At 34.9% G+C, this 20,346-nt stretch overlaps 1 protein-coding gene across 1 annotated transcript; it reads right to left on the minus strand.

Annotated features, from left to right (window-relative positions):
* Positions 1-13,998: 13,998 nt before the first annotated feature.
* LOC127148520 (uncharacterized) lies at positions 13,999-15,048 on the minus strand. The gene is made up of 2 exons (XM_051082552.1): positions 14,587-15,048; positions 13,999-14,130 (listed from the first exon to the last, which is right to left on the minus strand). Exons 1-2 carry the CDS (start codon positions 15,046-15,048, stop codon positions 13,999-14,001), a joined length of 594 nt encoding a protein of 197 aa, XP_050938509.1.
* Positions 15,049-20,346: the final 5,298 nt, after the last annotated feature.

The raw sequence follows: 20,346 nt of genomic DNA on the forward strand, positions 1-20,346 counted from the left end.
CATTTCAGAATTTGGGGTTGTCTAGCACACATGTTAGTGACAAATCCCAAGAAGTTGGAACCTCGTTCAAGGTTATGCCAATTTGTTGGTTACCGTAAAGAGACGAGATATGGTCTATTCTTCGATCCACAAGAAAATAGAGTGTTTGTATCGAAAAATGCTACTTTCTTGAAAGAAGACCACATGAGAGATCATAAACTACGAAGCAAATTAGTATTAAATGAAGCTACTGATGAATCAACAAGGGTTATTGATGAAGTTGGTTCTCATCAAGAGTTGATGAAACTACCACATCAAGTCAATCTCATCCTTCTCAATCGTTGAGAATGCCTCGACGCAGTGGGAGGATTGTATCACAACCTAACCGTTATTTGAGTTTAATTGAAACTCAGGTTGTTATACCAGATGATGGTGTTGAGGATCCATTGTCCTATAAACAGGCAATGGATGATGTAGATAAGGACCAATGGGTTAAAGCCATGGACCTTGAAATGGAGTCTATGTACTTCAATTCAGTATGGGAGCTTGTAGATCTACCTGAAGGGGTAAAACCTATAGGGTGTAAATGGATCTATAAGAGAAAGAGAGATTAAACTGGGAAGGTACAGACCTTCAAAGCTAGACTTGTAGCAAAAGGGTATACCAAAAGGGAAGGGTTTAACTATGAGGAAACTTTTTCTTCTGTTGCTATGTTAAAGTCTATAAGGATTCTCTTGTCCATCGCCACATTTTATGATTATGAAATATGGCAAATGGATGTCAAGAATGCTTTTCTGAATGGCAATCTTGAAGAGAGTATCTTTATGTCTCAGCCCGAGGGGTTCATAACCCAAGGTCAAAGCAAAAAGTTTGCAAGCAAAATTGATCCATTTATGGGTTGAAACAAGCATCTAGATCTTGGAACATTAGGTTTGATACTGCAATCAGATTCTACGGTTTTGACCAAAACGTTGATGAACCTTGTGTATATAAGAAAATCAACAAAGGAAAAGTAGCTTTCTTAGTACTTTATGTGGACGATATCCTCCTCATTGGGAATGATGTGGGATACCTTACTGACGTTAAAGCTTGACTAGCAGCCCAATTCCAAATGAAAAATTTAGGAGAGGCACAATATGTTCTTGGGATCTAAATCATAAGGGATCGTAAGAACAAAACGCTAGCACTGTCTCAAGCAACCTATATCAATAAAATATTGATTCGATATTCGATGCAGAACTCTAAGAAGGTTTATTGCCTTTCAGGCATGGGGTTCACTTGTTTAAGGAACAGTGTCCTAAGACACCTCAAGAAGTTGAGGATATGAGACATATTCCCTATGTCTCAGCTGTGGGCAGCTTAATGTATGATATGCTCTGCACTAAGCCAGACATTTATTATGCAGTGGGAATAGTCAGTAGGTATCAGTCCAATCCAGGGTTAGACCACTGGACGGCGGTTAAAATTATTCTCAAGTATCTTAGGAGAACGAGGCACTACATGCTTGTGTATGGAGCTAAGGATTTGATCCTTACAGGATACACTGATTTTGATTTCCAAATCGATAAGGATTCTAGGAAATTTACATCGGCATCAGTGTTCACCCTAAATGGGGGAGCTGTAGTATGGCGTAGCATCAAGCAAGGATGCATTGCAGACTCTACAATGGAGGCTGAATACGTCGTTGCTTGTAAAGCAGCAAAAGAAGCAGTTTGGCTTAGGAAGTTCCTACATGATTTGGAAGTTGTTCCAAACATGAACTTGCCCATCACTCTATATTGTGATAACAGTGGGGCAGTAGCCAATTCTAAAGAACCTCGCAGCCATAAACGAGGGAAACACATAGAGAGGAAGTATCACCTGATACGGGAGATTGTGCAACGAGGGGATGTGATCGTCACCAAGATCGCTTCGGAGCACAACATTGCTGATCCATTTACGAAGACTCTCACGGCTAAAGTGTTCGAGGGTCATCTACAAAGTCTAGGTCTACGAGATATGTACATTAGGTAACCTAGGGCAAGTGGGAGATGTGTAATGGGTATGATGATGCCCTAGTTTATTGTATTTGTATATATACGTTTTATGTAATATACTTGTACATTTTACCATTTCCAATATTTGAGGATTACTTTATTATGTACATCCCATAAGGACTAGAGTTTTAGTCCAAGTGGGAATTTGTTGGGTTTTATAATCAATTGACTGCCATTAATAAAGTGTTTTATTATTATAATTTCAATAAGTGTTATTGATTATATTATTAGTTTTGTCTTAATAACCTAAATCCAATAAACTAACATCCTAAGCTGTTTGATGAGTCTTGAACAGTATGTTGAGAAATACGGGGATCAATGTTCATGATCAGCTTAAAGGGTCTATAGTATAGGATTAAGGTTGGGTACCTTATCCTGTTAACACTATGGATACGGCTCACTTTGTATTTGATACAAACACATTGATCCAATGTGTTCATGTATACGACATGCGAGTGGGGGTATCCTATGTAATGAGTTTGCATAAGACTGGACCACGAAATAGTAATCACTAGATGTAACTCTGTTAACTAGTTGGATTTCTATTTCATTAGGATGACCTAGGTGACTTAGTCTTAATCCTGAGTGTATTATGAACTCCTGTTTGTGAGGGATTGTCCTTTGATTTGTACGGGTGAGAGTGGCCAAATTGTCGACTCAATATGCTTATCATTTTGGGGACAAGACAGAGTGGGGAGCTGGAAACATAATCACACAAGATGGAATTCACTCATTCCCGTCTTTAGGGTAAGTAGATAAGTGTTCCCTTAAATGGTGTCTCCGGGACTTGAACAAAGGGCCCTACCCTCTCTATAACACGAGAGGGGTTTCTGTTTAGTGGTTGGACCATAAATAGGTTGTTCATTAGAGGAGTATTGGTATTTAAGGACTAGAGGTAACCCAGGGTAAAACGGTAATTTGACCAAGCTGGTATTACGAACACTTGTGAAGACTAACTTACTGGTATTGGTCTATATCCGTGGACACAGAAATATATCTACAGGGAGAAGAGTTCAGCTGCGAGTCTTTAATGGAGTGTACACACAGTTAAAGAATATTGATTAATGTAGTTAATGAGTTTAGCTAATTAATCTCATATCGTTGTAGTTTCTGATCTGTAGGTCCATTAGGTCCCCTTCCTAGCTCATAAAGAGTAATGAGATTTATTTATATTGGTTGTAATTTGAAATGTAATTTACTTTGGGAATTAATATAATGTATATTGATACATTATAATATAAAGTTTATATTTTAATTAGACTTTATTATATAAATTTAATTTTGGATATGATTCAAAATTAAATTACGAGAGAATAAAATATTTGAATAAGTTCAAATATTAGTTTAATTTGAATTAGATTCATATTAAAACTATAAGTTAAAATTTAATGTGTATATGATACATATTAAAACTATAGGTTATGAGAGAAATTTATATTTGAATATGATTTAAATTATGGATTAAATTAAATATAAGATATTTAATTTAGAAATTAATTAATTGGAGAATTAATTAATAGTTTAGTTTAATTTGATTTAATTAAATTAATTAAATTAAAACTATAGGTTATGCGAGAGATATTCATTTAAATATGATTTAAATGAAAATATTAATTAAATATGATTTAATTAATTAATTAATTAATTATTAAATTAAATTAATTAATTGGTTTAATATATATTAATTTAATAATTATTATTAAGTTAATAGGGAACGTGGATGGTTTTCCCACATTCCCATTTATTATCTCCAACTTCCCACTTCTTCCGTCTAAAGAAGTGGGAATTCTTTGCGTAACAAACACAACGGGTGAGTTCTGCAAAGAAGAAGTCTCTCCATTCTCTCTGAAAAATTCTCTCCTAGAGAAAAATTTCTCTCTTCCAATTTTGGTTCCCACAAACCATCTCAATCAGAGAATAGGAAGGTTTCCAAGTGGTGGTGCCCAAATTGGTGATTGGTAGATTCAGAGTCGTCAACGAGCGTGAGTTTTTTTCTCTGTATTTTTATTCAAACCATGTTTAACCATAAAAAATTATTTTTGTAATTTTTTTGCCAATGTATTGGTATTGTTAAGGTTCTAATTAAAATTGGGTTTCTGTAATTTTCCGCTGTAAAGGGTTTTCATCCCTTCAAATTTATGGTGGGATTTTAAAACTATATGTCATACAATATGCACATACAATTTTAGTAATAATTAAAACATACATCACATCCAAGATTAATTAAAACACCTTAAAATGGATTGGCTTTAGCTCTCTAAATTAAGTTAAAATTAGATTATTACAATAATAATTTGATGGAGTACATGAGCAGCTCTTCGAGCACTTCGAACCGGCTGGAAAACCACTTGATAATCCTTACACGATTGCTGAGCAGGTAGATGGTATTCACGGGCATAAGCGATATGCATACCATACGCGATCGCCAAGTGGGTGAACGACAGGGTTTTTAGGTATGTGATCGTTTATAAGGTAAGCGATCGTTTATAGGTGCGAACGACACGCGTACCATACACGATCGTTGAGCACGCAAACAATCGTTCAAGCGCTAGCGTTACATGTACCTTACGCGATCACTAAGCTGGTAAACGATCGTTCAAGTGCTAACAATACGCGATCGCCGAGCTGGTAAACGATCGTTCAAGCGTTAGCAATACGCGTACCTTACGCGATCGTCGAACTGGTAAACGATCGTTTCTTATGTAAACGATATGCGTACCATACGCGATCATTTCGCAAGTAAATGATAGGATATTATTCAAACGATATGTGTACCATACACGATCGTTTAGCTGGTAAGAGTGACGTTCACTGGCACAAGTAATGTGCGTACCATACATGATCGTTGAGAGGGTGAACGAAAGGTTTGAAACAACTCCTTCTCGGGACTAAGCTTCGAAACAACACTTCTTCTTCCCGAATGAAGTAATTACATCTTAAATTCAACTCTAATGACTCCAATAAATTACAGACACTTTGCATAAAAATAAATTAAGCCATCAACAAGGCTAATTACAATAATTAATGCAAATAAACAACTTAATTTAAAGCTAAATCCAAAACCAATCCATTTTAGTTCATCCATAGCAATTTATCATATAGATTGTAAGAACCCACCATATGCATATGAGTAAAACTAAGCATGCTTTGATACCACATGATGGGAAAAACAACAAAGAGCATGCAGCAGCGGAAGAAAAGGACATGCTTTACTCTATATGCATCTAAACGATTTATAAATAAACGTGCAACAACTAAACGATAGACCTAAACGAATAGTATAAAAAATAAATGATAAGCTTACTTTTGTAGTTCTCAACTTTTTCTTCGTTCCAAAAACTTCTCTGCCTGTAGATCACGAGCATAGGACAACCACTATGTTGACCTACTAATCTCAGGACCAAGAATCGAGTTGTGGGACTCGTTTTTGTGAAGTAAATTTATTAGAGAGAAGGATGGAGGTAGGTGTATCGTTTAGATAATTTTTTATGAGAATCATCATCCTTTGGTCATTCTGAAATGAGAAGTCTATATAGAAAAATTGCATGCAAAATGCATGCAATCTTTTTCATATAATCTCACCACCTAATTAATCCATTAACTATTAATGTAATTAGTGACTTCTAATTCATTATAAGCTGCCACATTTTCCACTAACATTTAGTTAATAAGGAAATTAATCAAAGGGCAATTTGGACATTTGACCAATTAAGTTAAAGTCAAACTTTGACTTTTCTTAGTCAAAAGTCAACTTTTTGACTTTTTTCTATTTTACCCGTCTTGACTAATTCTAACCTCCCGAGTATGAATCCGCATTTATTTTTCTAAAATTCAAATCATATTTGAATATAAATTTTGGTCAAAGTTTTGTTTTTTAAAGTCAAAAGTCAACTATAGGTTATGAGAGAAATTTATATTTGTATATGATTCAAATTTGGATTAAATTAAATATACGATATTTAATTTAGAAATTAATTAATTCGAGAATTAATTAATAGTATAGTTTGATTTGATTTAATTAAATTAATTAAATTAAAACTATAGGTTATGCGAGAGATCTTCATTTAAATATGATTTAAATGAAATATTAATTAAATATGATTTAAATAATTATTTAATTTAATTAAGCAAAACTTTCATAAATATAACAAACTATTAAAATATTTACGGCCCGTATAACAAAGCCCATATAACAAACTATTAAAGTTCGCTAATTTTTAAATATTCCCAAGTTTGCCCTTCCATCTTTCTTCTCCTGTGCGAATCGTCTTTCTTCTCCTATGCGAATCGTCTTTTTTCCTTTACTGTTCCTTTTTTTTCTGCTGCGAATCGTCTTTCTTCTCTTCCTCTTCGTTTTTTTACGTCCCAAATCTGATTTATTTCTATCCTCTTTCTACTTTTTCTCTTTTTTTTTCACCGCGTGCATCGTCTTTCTTCTTTTCCTTCTCTTTTTTTATGTCGTTTAATCTAATTTCTTTCTATCGTCTTTCTTCTTTTTCTTTTTTTCCTAGGTGCATCGTCTCTCTTCTTTTTCTCCTCTTTTTATGTCGTTTACAATTGGGGTAACCAAATCTAAAAGATCGTGTATAAAAAGAATTTTGAACAAAATGGTTCCAAAAGAATTTTAAATAAATCGTTTATCCAAATCTGAAAAACGATGTGAGATAATCAAATAAACTTTTAGTTAATTCAAAAGTAAATAACGATTGTAATAGCTAGAGGGACAACAGAAGATAATAACACAAGAAACTTTGGTAACCCAATTCATCCAATGTTGTCTACGTTTGGGGAGCTGCGCGCAGCCCTGATGAGTAATATTATTATGATTCACACTTAGTCAATATACATCAATACAGCATATGAACTCTGTTCAACTATATGACTATTTAACATGCTTATTAGCTCCAGACTTCAAGCTCCCCCTAAATGGATGAGTAATCCTTCTCAATGATATCTGACTTCAGGCTCCCCATGAATGCATGAGTGAATCTCTTTGACGATATCTTCATACTCTTCTGAAGATTACTATGACCACTCAAATCACTGCTTTGTCCTTTTTATTACTCATCATAAGATTCAACTTAGATCAACATACTGATCCCATAGACATAAGATCGCACTACCTTTTTGTACCTGCAGCTTCTGTAGTCAATCTTTTGCCGTGAATCCTTTTTCGTTTTTCTATGCCCAACAGCACCTTATTTTCGACAACAATATTTATATATATATATGACCTATATATATAATTCTTATTTTCACAAAGATATTTTGCAAAATTCATAAAATAAAGGAAAATCTTTTATCTTTTAATTATCTTATCAAAAAGATAATTTCATTTTTTCTTTTAGACAAAATCTTCAACAAACTCCTCGTTTTGTCTAAAAGAAGAAATTTCTTTTCTGTTTCAAGACAACACTTTCTCAATACCGTCTTATGGATCAGATAGCTAACAAAGATTCATCAGTATGTCATATCAAACTTCACATAAACATTATAACTAACACCACAAGCTTCCAACAACAACCAAACCCGTTCATCACTTCAAATCAGTAGACTTTTAATCAACAAGACAGAAGCTTTTAGAAACAACATTCTTACAAAAAGTTCAAACAAAAACTTAACAAGGAGAAACTTCTAAGAAAGCGAAAAAAAAAACAAAACAAAACAAAGAAACATCACTCCTGGTTCAGATACATTCAACCATCAACCAACATCCAGCAGCCAGCAACCATCCTTTCGACTACTCTCCCCTTGGACCAGAAGGAAATATAATTCAGAACCATGATCCCTCACACTAGTAGAAGGAGCCAAATGACGAATGAGTGAATGAACTTCTAACCATCGCTCAAATAACAGATTAATGGAAGTAGAGAGAGCTCGAGATTCAGCTATAAGAGAATTAACAATTCTGGAAGCTAACTCTTGATAAACAAAGAAACAATCAACATTCTCATCCCAATCATTTGTGTTGAACATGCGTGGACCTCGTGAAGGACGCATATCATGATCTATATCTAGCACAAACTGCTCTGAAAAAGTCTGAAGCTCAAGGATAAGGTCTTAGGGTCAGGTTCAAGGGCATCAGATGTTGTTAATACAACAACATTCAAACAAAGAAGCAGACTAAAGAAGAATCATGGTAAAACAATAGGAATTTTAACCCCAAACAATCCCAAATGCCTTAGGAGCTGATTCTATATAAAAGAACCTATGTCTAAATTTTCGTCGTTACAAATCTGATATAAGAAGGTCCCCAAGGCAACGGATACATTGGAGGCATGAGAAGATGGGAGCCAATTTGTAATGCCAATCTTATGCAGTATAACATATTTAACACTCAAAGCAATCGTAGGAATACCATTAACAAGCCAATAAGATAATGTCCCTACATATAAAATGGATGCCAAAACTTCATTCGATGGAATAGACGGAGAGCAGTCAGGCGAACCATTATTAACCAGAAAACCATTAGTGACAACCAGAGAGATTTTGAATTTTAAACCCCTAATATGAAAGTTTGATAATCAGGGCTACTTGGATCATTAAAGTCAGCTAGCAAATTAACTATAAATTCTCTAATTAACTGAGGATAAAATGGTCCAACATTCGATATAGTCTTGATTAAACCAGCCTTCTCAATAAAACTCATGACACTTAAGCAAGAATGATGTTTATCTAAGACATTTACCTCATCAGCTATTCTTCGCTGCACAACAAATTTCCAACGCTGAACATTTTCTTCGAGATGAAACAATATTCCATCAATTGGAACAGATGGAATGTTAGAAGGGATCTTCTTTCTTCCAGTCTTGGTGGTAATGTTGCGTCGATTCTTCCTTGTTGGCCTGGATGCTTCAGAGAATGGTTGAGTCTCAGGTTAAGAATCATTACGAACATATGGTTCAATATTTTCATTAACAGGGATCTCATCATCGTGGACGCCAGTGCTGACAAGTTCAACATCGTCTTCATCATTAGCAGGGGTTTCATCAGCGTGAACATCAGTCCTTCCTTCAATCACAATAGGTTCATTAGGAAGAGCAGGTGCAAGTTTAACATGCAGATTAGATGTAGTAACATTGTCTGGAACAGAAAAGTGATGTGATGGGCCAGGTTCTACATTTGAAGCATGATGAAGGCCAAGAGTAGGAACAAACACACCTTCAAAAGACGAGCTTTCCTGAGAATGAACTGATAAATAGGATAAGTACATTTTGCAGTCGCAACATCAAGAATAGAACTCTTCTTCAACAGTCTATCCAGTGGAACATTATCTAGGTCATCGAAATCCATGTCGAAAATATGAGTCTTAGAGGCTCTAGAAGCATTTTCAGCATCTTTTAGAGAACTTCCAGTATCAACTTCTTCTTGCACAGGCATATGAGAGCTTTTGGAGACATGTGCCTGAAATTTTTTTGATGGAAGCCCATAGGGTCTCTGCAACTGAGTAATTTTGAAATGAAGGCCTCTCATTCTCACACCATGCATGGCTAACTTTGAAACTAGAGCTTTATGAACTTCTTCCGATGATTTTGCCGCATAATTTCCCTTACGAGTGTTCACCATTGTTGGCTCAACTCAAAACACAAAATAACTTATGAGAAGATGAAGGATTCTGAAGTAGAACAGAGAGATGAAGAATTTTGAAGATGAAGCGATCAGTTTAAATATCTCGTAATCCCTCTCTAATAATTACTTTTCCCTTATCAAGGAAATCTTTTCAGACGCTGTAAAGATAGTCATTTATTCCTAATACAACGTTGACACAACCCATTATTTCTAATCGTGTTAAAATAAACCATCTTTTTAGCTGATTAAGAAGTTATATTTTACAAACTCCTAATCCATTGCATAAGTGCTCAAATGTGTTCGCTTCAAGAGGCTTAGTAAAAATATATGCTAATTGTAAATTTGAGTGAACATGTTTCAGTGTAATAATCTTATCTTCAATAAGCTCTCTAAAAAGATGATGCCTTATATCAATATCCTTGGTTCGACTATGCTGAACTGGATTCTTTGATATATCAATAGCACCCATATTATCATAGTATAGAGTCATAATATCCTGTGTGATTTCATACTCATGCAGCATATTTTTCATCCATATCAATTGAGTACAGCACTCCCTACTGAAATATATTTAGCCGCTGCTGTAAAAAGAGATATACAATTTGTTTCTTACTAAGCCATGAGATAAGATTGTTTTCAAGAAAGAAACATCCTCCAGAGGTGCTTTTCCTGTCATCAGAAGAGCCTAATTTACATCGCAATATCCAACCAGAATAGAATCTGTATCATAGGAATATAGAATTCCAAAATCACTTGTTTCGTGAATATATTTAATTATCCTTTTGACTCCTGCTAAGTGTGAAGAACGAGGATCAGATTGAAATCGAGCATTTATTCCAACAACATAGGCAATGTCAGGTCTGTTACCCGTTAAGTATAAGAGACTCCCGATCATGCTCCTGTAAAACTTGTGATCTACTGTTGTACCATTAGTATTTTTGGTAATTTTAACATGAGTCATAGCTGGAGTCCTTTTGTGTCGAGATTGTTCCAACCTAAATTTTTTAACTGTGTGCTTGGCATACTTCTCTTGAGACATAAATATACCCTCACTTCTCTGTTTGATTTGTATGCTCAGAAAACAAAATAATTCTCCCACCATACTCATCTCAAATTCTGATTTCATGAAATCAATGAAGTTATCAATAAGTTCTTTAGGAAATCCCCTAAATATGATATCATCAAAATAGATTTGTGCCACAATTAGATCATTGTCAGTTCTGTTAATAAATAGCGTCTTGTCTGCCCCACCTTTGAAATATCCTTTACAACCCAGATAAATTGTTAAACGTTCGTACCAGACTCTAGGAGCTTGCTTTATCCCATATAAAGCTTTATTGAGCTCATACACATGCTGAGGAAATTCAGAATCAGTAAACCCTTTAGGTTGCGCCGCATAGAGTTCTTCATTCAAGTAACCATTCAGGAAGGCACTTTTGACATCCATTTGATATAATTTAAACTTGCAGATACAAGATCTACCGAGCAAGAGGTGAATAGCTTCAAGTATGGCAACTGGTGAAAATGCTTCAAGTCAGTTCGTTCTTTAATATATTTAGAATCATTTACCACAACATTAATTGTTTCCATAACCATTTCAGTTCTATTGTTGAAAACTATATAAGCTCTGCTATTTTGAGAATATCCAAGAAAGAGTCTCTGTTCTAATTTAGCATCCCACTTTCGATAATATTCTCTGTCAACAAGAATGTAACAGGTACATCCAAAAACATGAAAATATTTAACATTAGGCTTTCTTCCCTTCCATAGTTCATATAGAGTAACGATAGTTCCAGATCGAGTGGTAATTCTGTTGTGAATGTGACATGCTGTGTTTACAGCTTCTGCCTAAAAATGCAACGACAAATCTTTGGCATGTATCATGACTCGAGCCATCTCTTGTAAAGTTCTATTTTTTCTTTCAACTACTCCATTCTGCTGAGAAGTTATAGAAGCAAAATATTCCTGATGTATTCCTTCCAATTCACAAAAGTTATTGAGATCTTCATTTTCAAATTCCTTACCATGATCACTTCTGATTCTAACAATCTTTTCCCCTTTTTCTTGTTGCAAACTTAAACATAGGCTGATGCAAACTTTAGTAGATTAGATTTACCTTTCAAAAATCGAACCCATGCTTCTTTCCTCCAAGACTTTTAGTTTGCATTAAACCTATAAGATCCTTATGTAGAAGTTCAAGAACTCTATTTGTGGAACATTCCTTTAGACTTATGTGAGGTGCTTTAGTTTGCTTTCCAATTAGACAATCTCTACAGAATAATCTGCTTTTGACGTCAATATTTGGAATACCTATAACATCCTCACTTTTTATACCTCTATTTATGCATTGCGTACATCATAGCTAGCCTAAACTTCTTGCGTACATCATGCAGGGCAAACTCAGGTCTAGTACGTAACATTGCGTACATCAAACTTCCAACAGTGGAAGCATAGGGATTTTTTCTCATATCCTAAACTTCTTGAGGTGTCTTAGGACATTGTTCCTTTGACAAATGAATTCCATATTTGTATGGCAGCAGACCCTTTTTAGAATTCTACATTTTATATCTAGACAACATTTTGTCTATATAAGATGCTTGAGACATGGCTAATGTTCTATTTTTACGATTCCAAACTATTTGGATTCCAAGAACGTATTGTGCATCTCCCAAATCTTTCATTTGAAATTGCGTAGCTAGCCATTTCTTGATATCATTAAGATAATCTACATCATTCCCAATGAGTAGAATATCATCTACATATAATACTAAGAATGCTACAATGGAATTGACAACCTTTTTGTAAACACAAGGTTCGTCAACATTTTGTTCAAAGCCATAAGACTTGATTGTAGTATCAAATCTTATATTTCAGGATCTAGATGTTTGCTTCAAACCATAAATGGATTTCTGAAGCTTACAAATCTTTTGTTCTTAATCCTTTTTTATAAACCCCTCTGGTTGAGCCATATAGATACTCTCCTCAAGATTTCCATTCAAAAAAGTTGTCTTGACATCCATCTACTAAATTTCATAATCATAAAAAGTGGCGATGGATAAGAGTATTATAATCGACTTAAGCATGGTAACAGGAGATGGATAAGAGTATTATAATCCACTTAAGCATGGCAACAGGAAAGAATGTTATAACCTTTTGCCATAAGTCGAGCCTTAAAAGTCTGTACTTTACCAGCTTGGTCTCGTTTTCTTTTGTAGATCCATTTACAACTAATAGGTTTTACATCATTTGGTTGATCTACTAAAGTACAAACAAAATTGAAATACCTAGACTCCATTTCGAGTTCCATGGCTTTGATCCATTAGTCACGATCTACATCATTCATTGCTTGTTTATAGGATAATGGATCCTCTACGCCATCATCAGGTATGACAACTTGAGTTTCATTTAAACCTAAGTAACGATCAAGTTGATGAACAACCCTCCCACTACGTCGAGCCTCTCTCAACTCTTGAGAAGGATGTGTTTGACCAGATACCTTAGTTTTATCAACTACTTTAGTGGATGAACTAGGTTTATTTGTAGCACTTTTGAAAATCTCATTTAATACTAATTTACTTCGAACTTGATGATCCCTGATGTGGTCTTCCTCTAAGAATGTGGAATTTGTTGATACAAATACTTTATTTTCTTGAGGATCGTAAAACAGACCACCTCTAGATTCCTTTGGATATCCTACGAATAGGCATAATTTTGAACGATGTTCCAATTTTTTTGGGTTTTGCACCAACACGTGTGTCGGACATCCCCAAATTCTAAAGTGACGTAAACTTCCTTTACGCCCTTTCCATAGCTCATAAGGTGTTTCTGAAACACTTTTAAAGGGAACGTTATTCAAAATATAGATAGATGTTTCTAAAGCATATCCCCAAAAGGAATCTGGCAACTGAGCAAAGTTCATCATAGAGCGAACCATGTCTAACAAGGTTCGGTTTCTTCTTTCTGATACACCGTTCTGCTGAGGCGTACGAGGTGCAGAGAGTTGTCACTGGATTTTATGTTCTATCAAATAGTCTTGGAATCATAAGTCCAAATATTCTCCACCTCGATCTGATCGAAGTATTTTTATTGTTTTACCTAATTCATTCTCAACTTCAACCTTATATTCTTTGAAATTTTCAAAAGAATCAGACTTGTGGTGAATTAGATGAACATGTCATAAACATTTCAGTATTTAAGACAAAATTTGCTCATGTTAGTCTTAACTTATATAAGTTGTTTTCATGTATAGCAGAACAGATTTGGATACCTTTATAGAAAATGAACGTTTCATTAATTTCAAAAGGTATCTTATGCATGTGTTCCAAAATACAAGAAATAGATATTAAATTTCTTTTCATTTGTGGTACATACAAAACATTCTTAAGCATGATATATCTATTTCTAAAATACAACTTTAAATCTCCCACTGCTTCAACTGAGACCATCTCTCCTGTTCCAACCTTGAGAGTGATCTCGCCTTCTGAAAGCCTTTTTCAAGAACTATTTTCTTGAAATGAGAAGTAAATATGGTCAGTGGCTCCTGAATCTAATATCCAGGTTGAATTTTCATATTCCACTAAACATATTTCAACAACAAGTAAATCATATTTACCTTGCATTTCCTTCTCTGCCTTTTTCTCTACAAGGTACTTTGGGCAGTTTCTCAACCAGTGCCCGTTCTGACCACAGTGGTAACACTTACCTTTTTCTGCAGCTTTCTTTCCCTTGTTCTGTTTAAGAGTTTTCCCCTTTTCCCTTCTTTTTATTTGAGGTTTAGGTTTTAAAGGTCCAACTTTGTTTTTAGAGGACGATCCTCTTGAAAATTTTCTTTTGTGGTAGCAACATTTGCTTCCACTTGTTTTTCCTTATCCATGGTAGTAAGGGTTTGGAATCGCTAGAGCTCGTTTAGAAGGATTGTCAGATTAAACTCTATCTTGTTTAGAACCGTATTTGTTTGAAATGGTATGAAGCTCTTCGGAAGAGACTCTAAGATAAAACTAACCTGATTAGCCTCATTGATGGCACCACCATTTACTTCAGCGATGTTGAAGGGTATCATCATGTCCAAGACATGTTCTCTAACAGAGGTCCCCTTCTTCATTCGTTTAGTGTAAATGTATTTGGTTGTCTCGTGCCTTAGGGACCATTCTTGTTGCCCAAACATTGCCCTTAATGCATCCATAATTTCTTTAGTCGTGGCTAAGGATTCATGTTTCTTTGCCAGAACATCTAACATGCTGGCAAGAATGTAGACACGGGCTTTTTCATTAATCTTTACCCATCGATCATATGCTTCCCAACTAGTATGGTTAGCATTAGAGGCAGGGGTTTGAGAACATTCCTCTGTTAAGACAAATCTCAAATCGTCAACTACTAGTAATGTATTAATATTTGATTTCCAAGCTGTATAATTATCGCTGTTAAGTTTTTTGGAAGCTAACAGTTGAACTACTGAACTATTCATGCTCTTTAGAAATAAAACTATAAACCTTTATATACCAATCTAATTTAGAAAATACTAATATTGTACCCTTTATTATTATGTTTTGCAACGATATTTCAAAGATTTAGAATAACCTCTACCGAAGGGTAGTCGGTTATTCCTCCTTTGAAGTAAGACAATCTTGTCTAGATGCTAACTCTAGAATAGCATTTAGTTATCACTTCTTTGGTCGATAATATATTAACAACTTAGTAATTCTTGTAAGTGTAACCCTCCATTTTCAGATCTCAGAGATAAGAATCATTATGCTTGCGAATGTGAAAAGACAATATGAAAACTAATCTAAGAGACCCTATCCATGTATGGAGTTCGTGGTGTTCTGAATCCTATAATACAGCCATTCGAAGGGAACGTCGCTCTAGGGCAGACAAGCAGGCGCATTATAGGAATCTCACAGTGCGACCCAATGAAAGAGACCGTGGGATGTGTTGTCACATATCCCACACCCATTTACTATGAACTACTTCCTCTATTCACATTGATATTAATCCATGCAGACACTCTCCGAAGGGAGTCCGCTCCTATGCACGGCCCAAAGCCCTACATGGATCTTACGGTGTGAACTCTTAGGGACGCTGAAGCTAAAAAGTACACTACTTTTTTCTAGCTGAAGTGTTATAAGATGGTTTTAAAGGGTACTCAGAAAGAAAGGATCATATTTATGCTAATAAGGATCATATTTATGCTAATTTAAACATATCCTAATGTCTAGGTGAAACATCCAACATAACCATTATACTGGATTTTAACCTATAATGTCTAGGTGATAAACCAATTTTATTACCTCACATCTCTCACGCATGCTCATAAAACTAGGTTCAAGAACTGATTACAATCTCCAGGTAGGAGGTGTTCCATAAACCGTCAACTTAAGAACCTCCAACCTTAGTCATCTTATCTGGCTTGTTAACAAGATCGAATCTGGTGAGCCTCTTGTAACCAGTTTTACAAGATATTAACCTAATTCTATGGAGAAAAAAAGGAAGATATGAATTTAACCTAGATGAGCACGCAACTTATCTTTGTTATAAATTTTAAACGTCTAACTCATTTTATAACACTTATAAAAAAAATTAGACAAACCTATAACATTCATCTAACAACATATATAACCATTATATAAACAAATTAATTAATATGGAATTTTAATTAATTTAACTTTTAATTAAATCATAATTAAATCACATTAAATTAAATCAAATTTAATTAATTTAAATAAATCAATAATTAATTAATTAATTAATTAATTAATTAATTTCAATAAATCATATTTAATTAAAATTAACTTAATTAATTAACCAATTAATTAATCATTTTAATTAATTTCCATATAAATTAATCAACATGCATACTATACATTATAACCATTATAACATACTTTCAATGCATGAACATGTTAACCTATGGTGGGATTTTAAATCTATATGACATACATTATGCACATACAATTTAAACTTTAATTAAACACATCACATTCATAATTAATTAAACACCCTAAAATGGATTGGTTATTGTTCCTAAATTAAGCTAACACCTAAATCATTACATTAATAATTTGAAGTAGTACATAAAAGCTCCCTGACACTTTGAACCGACAAGAAAACCACCAAAAGAATGCTGAACCAGCCCATAAATCATTGAACCAGCCCAAGACCCAACAAATTGGGCTTGAATCGGCCTAAGCCAATAAGACAGGTGCACGCGGGTCGGGGAACTAGGTTAAACCCGGGTCGGATGAACAGGCAAACCCAGCACGTAATGAACTGGGACACGCGACGGGCGCTCGAGCACGAGGCAAAAACCGAGTCGGATGCAGGGAATGGGCGTACGGGTACTGAGCCGAAACGAGTGGGGCACGCACAGACGTTGGGCCGGATGGGCTATGAGCACTGGAGCGATGGTCGGGTTACACGCGTACTACGAGTCGTGTCTGAGCCAAAATTCGGGTCTGTCTTCCAAATTTCTTCAAATTTCCAGCTTTTCTCTCTTCCGGTTGATGCAATTACAACATAATTTCCAACTCTAATGACTCTAATAAATTTACAGACCCTTAGCAAAAAAAAAAAAGAATTAAGCCCCAAACTGGGTTAATTACAATAAACACTTAATTTATGGCCAAAATCACTAATCCATTTTATCACATCACAATTTATCAAATAAATTGGAACACCCACCATATGCAATTGAGTAAAAATAACGCATGCTCTGATACCACATGATGGAAAGCATATGAATTCAGCGAAAATAGGATCGGATAACTACTCTAATTGAAATTAATTAACAAAATAACCCTAAACCAGAAAAAAGTTAAAATTAGGGTTTTTAGGAAAAACTTACGTTCGAAGCTCCGACTGATGTTTGAACCACCACTAGAGTTGACCTACTATCCTCTAGACTCAGAAATGGGTTGTGGGACTTGTTGGATAAAGGAAAACGGGAGAGAGAAAGAAAGATGGAAAAATATGTAAATGGGTTGGGTTTGATATTTTTTTTTAGGAAAAACCAACCCAATTATATTCTTTAGAAAATAAGCCAACAACAACTTTCCCTTAAGGCCCTAAGAGCCCAATTTATAGAGGCTTTTCATGCAAGGTTGCATGTGCATGGAAACACATGAGCCAACAACACACAACCAACTAACCATTAGTGGCTTAATGTCTTTATAGTTTGCTAACACCTAGCCCACTACAGTTAGTCAGTTTATCCAACAAAATGTTGGATTTTCCCACTAACTTTAGTCAAAGGTAAAATTATCATTTAGTCAAAGTAAAAAATCGATGGCTATTTGTATCTTTACTATTTAAATCCCATTTAGGCATAAAGCTCTATTAGTAATCTAAAATCGATGGATATATCATATATACTTGTCGATTTCTCTCCTCTCCTAGTTCAAACAATTCGACTCATTCCATCATACTGTTCTAAGTTTATTCCATATGAGCTAGCAGGGAAACCTAATGGTCCTACAAATTATGGGCTCCAACAATCCGGGGTTAACAGGTTAAACTCTTTTATACCGAGCTAATCAACATTTGTTAACTAACGGGTCATTCCACTAAAGTCCCGTACTTGAACTCCCCTCACTATAGATATATTTGTGTCCATTTGATATAACCATGATCAGTAAGTTAATCTTTCACAGGTTGTTCGTAAGTTTTTCTAGGTCGAAAAGTACCGTTTTACCCCCAAGACTACATCTTTCTTCTTAAGTCCCACTGATCCACTATTGAACAATTGGTTTAAGGTCTAGCCTATAAACCAAATCCCTCTCGGACCAACGAGAGGGTGGGGCCCCTTTGTTCAAGACTTGGATTCAGTCCTTAAGCCTATCTACTAACCCTAAAGCATGTAGGAAAGTATTCCGTCTTGCACCCTATGTTTCCATCTATCCACCCGATCTTACCCCTAAAATGGGAGGCTTATTGGGTTAAAGCTAATGAGTTGCCCTCACCTATGTAGATCTAAGGATAATCTCGTGTGAACAGAAGTTCACAGTTAGCTCAAAATTAAGATTAAGTTACCTAGGTCAATAGTAATCGAGATAATCAATTTTAAACAATAAACGGCGTTATAACGTAAAAGTGACTATCTCATGGTTCTGTCTTATGTAAACCTTTTACCTAAGATGCCTCCATTTTCATGTCTCTACATGAATGATTCAGGATTACATCATTTGTATTAACTATAAAGCGGGTCGCATCCATAGTATCTCTGAATAAGGCACCCAACCTTTATTTATATACTATAGACTATTTAGGCTATTTACTCGAACTTAATCCATATTTTTGTCTCTACATAAAGTTCAAGTTTACTCAAAATAGCCTTGGGATATTAGTTTATTGGATTTAAGATTATGGTATTCAATTTCTCAATAACGACTTTATTGAATAGAATATGATTACAAACTACGAGTTTTAGGACATAAATTCCAACAAATATTACCCGGATAAGTTACCAAGATTTATCCCTATACTATAGACCTTTTAAGCTAATCATGAACATTTATCCTTGCATGTCTCTACTTATTGTTCAAAACTCATCAAACAACTTAGGGTGTTAGTTTATTGAATTTAGGTTATTAAGACAAAACTAATAATATAATTAATAACACTTATTAAAATTATAATAATAACATTTTATTAATAAGGATCAATGGATTATATTTACTATCTACTAATTTTAGGACATAAAACCCAACAGGATCATCGATAAGAATTCCCTATATCTGTAAGAGTGAGTTCAGAGTAGCATACTCTCTCTTCTCGCTTATCTTATCCTCTCATCTCCGCATCTGATTATGTATATGTATATGCCCTCTATCTAAGCCCAATTCATTTCCTTCCCATGCCAGTCTAATTCCATAGTAGAATGAGTGGATTCCCCCTATTCATCACTCCCTCTTTATTTTCTCTCTCGTCTTCTTCCATAGGCTATTTAGGTTCTTGATTTCTTCCTTTTTGTAATGGATAAGAGACTGAAATTGAAAATTTGAGACGAGAGGTCGAGCGCCCATCCTATCTCAAAGAGGTTTTAAGGTTAAATCCATGAAAATCTCCACTTTGTGAATAGGCAAGCAAAGTTAAAATTCTCTCTTTCGACTCCATGCTCCAAAGTGCAATGCTTCAATAGGCTTCGCTCAGTCCAAAAGGCAAGATCCAGTTGAGAAAATCTATCCTCACAAGACAACTATTTCTCATACCAAAAGAAGTACGAAGAGTGATCACTCCAAACTTAACCAATCTTTCTCGAGACAAAAGCCTTTGTGGTAGGGGAAAAGAGATTCTTTTCTATAATAGAATTCATTATAGAGTAAGATAGCCTCACCGTCTAGCGGTAGAGTAGAAGAATGATAAGGCAAAATGAGAGGACGGACATGCCTAGTAAATGATTACGAAAAGCATCAGTGAAATACCCAACCTCGTTGAGTAATCCTAATATGTGGAATAATAGGATCTCGACCTTCCTTTTTGTTATGGAAAACTAAACCATAAAGGTAGCCTTCATAATCAGCATATGTGGATTCCCTCTATCTTGTTATCTCGACTTCGAAAGACTACTCTATATCGAAATATCTAATTGAATTTCTAGTTCGGGTATCCAAATCTTTCCGAACTAGACTAATAGAAAGCTTTCACTTTCATTATATGAAAGGTAAGGCTAGGTAAGATAATGGAAATGTATAGGACTGCAGAGCAAGCAAAAAGGCCCATTGTTCATTGAGGCGGTTAGGAAAGAGTACTCCTCTTTATGGAAAGAGTG

This window comes from Cucumis melo, chromosome 1 (genome assembly GCF_025177605.1).
Source record: "Cucumis melo cultivar AY chromosome 1, USDA_Cmelo_AY_1.0, whole genome shotgun sequence".
Taxonomy (NCBI): Eukaryota; Viridiplantae; Streptophyta; class Magnoliopsida; order Cucurbitales; family Cucurbitaceae; genus Cucumis; species Cucumis melo.

Bases quoted from the DNA above. Each gene is read 5' to 3' on its own strand.
- LOC127148520 (XM_051082552.1), bottom strand. From the start codon at position 15,048: ATGAATAGTTCAGTAGTTCAACTGTTAGCTTCCAAAAAACTTAACAGC. The intron at 14,131-14,586 runs GTTAGTTTTATC...CCTGGATATTAG, and splicing joins CCATCAATGAGGCTAATCAG to ATTCAGGAGCCACTGACCAT.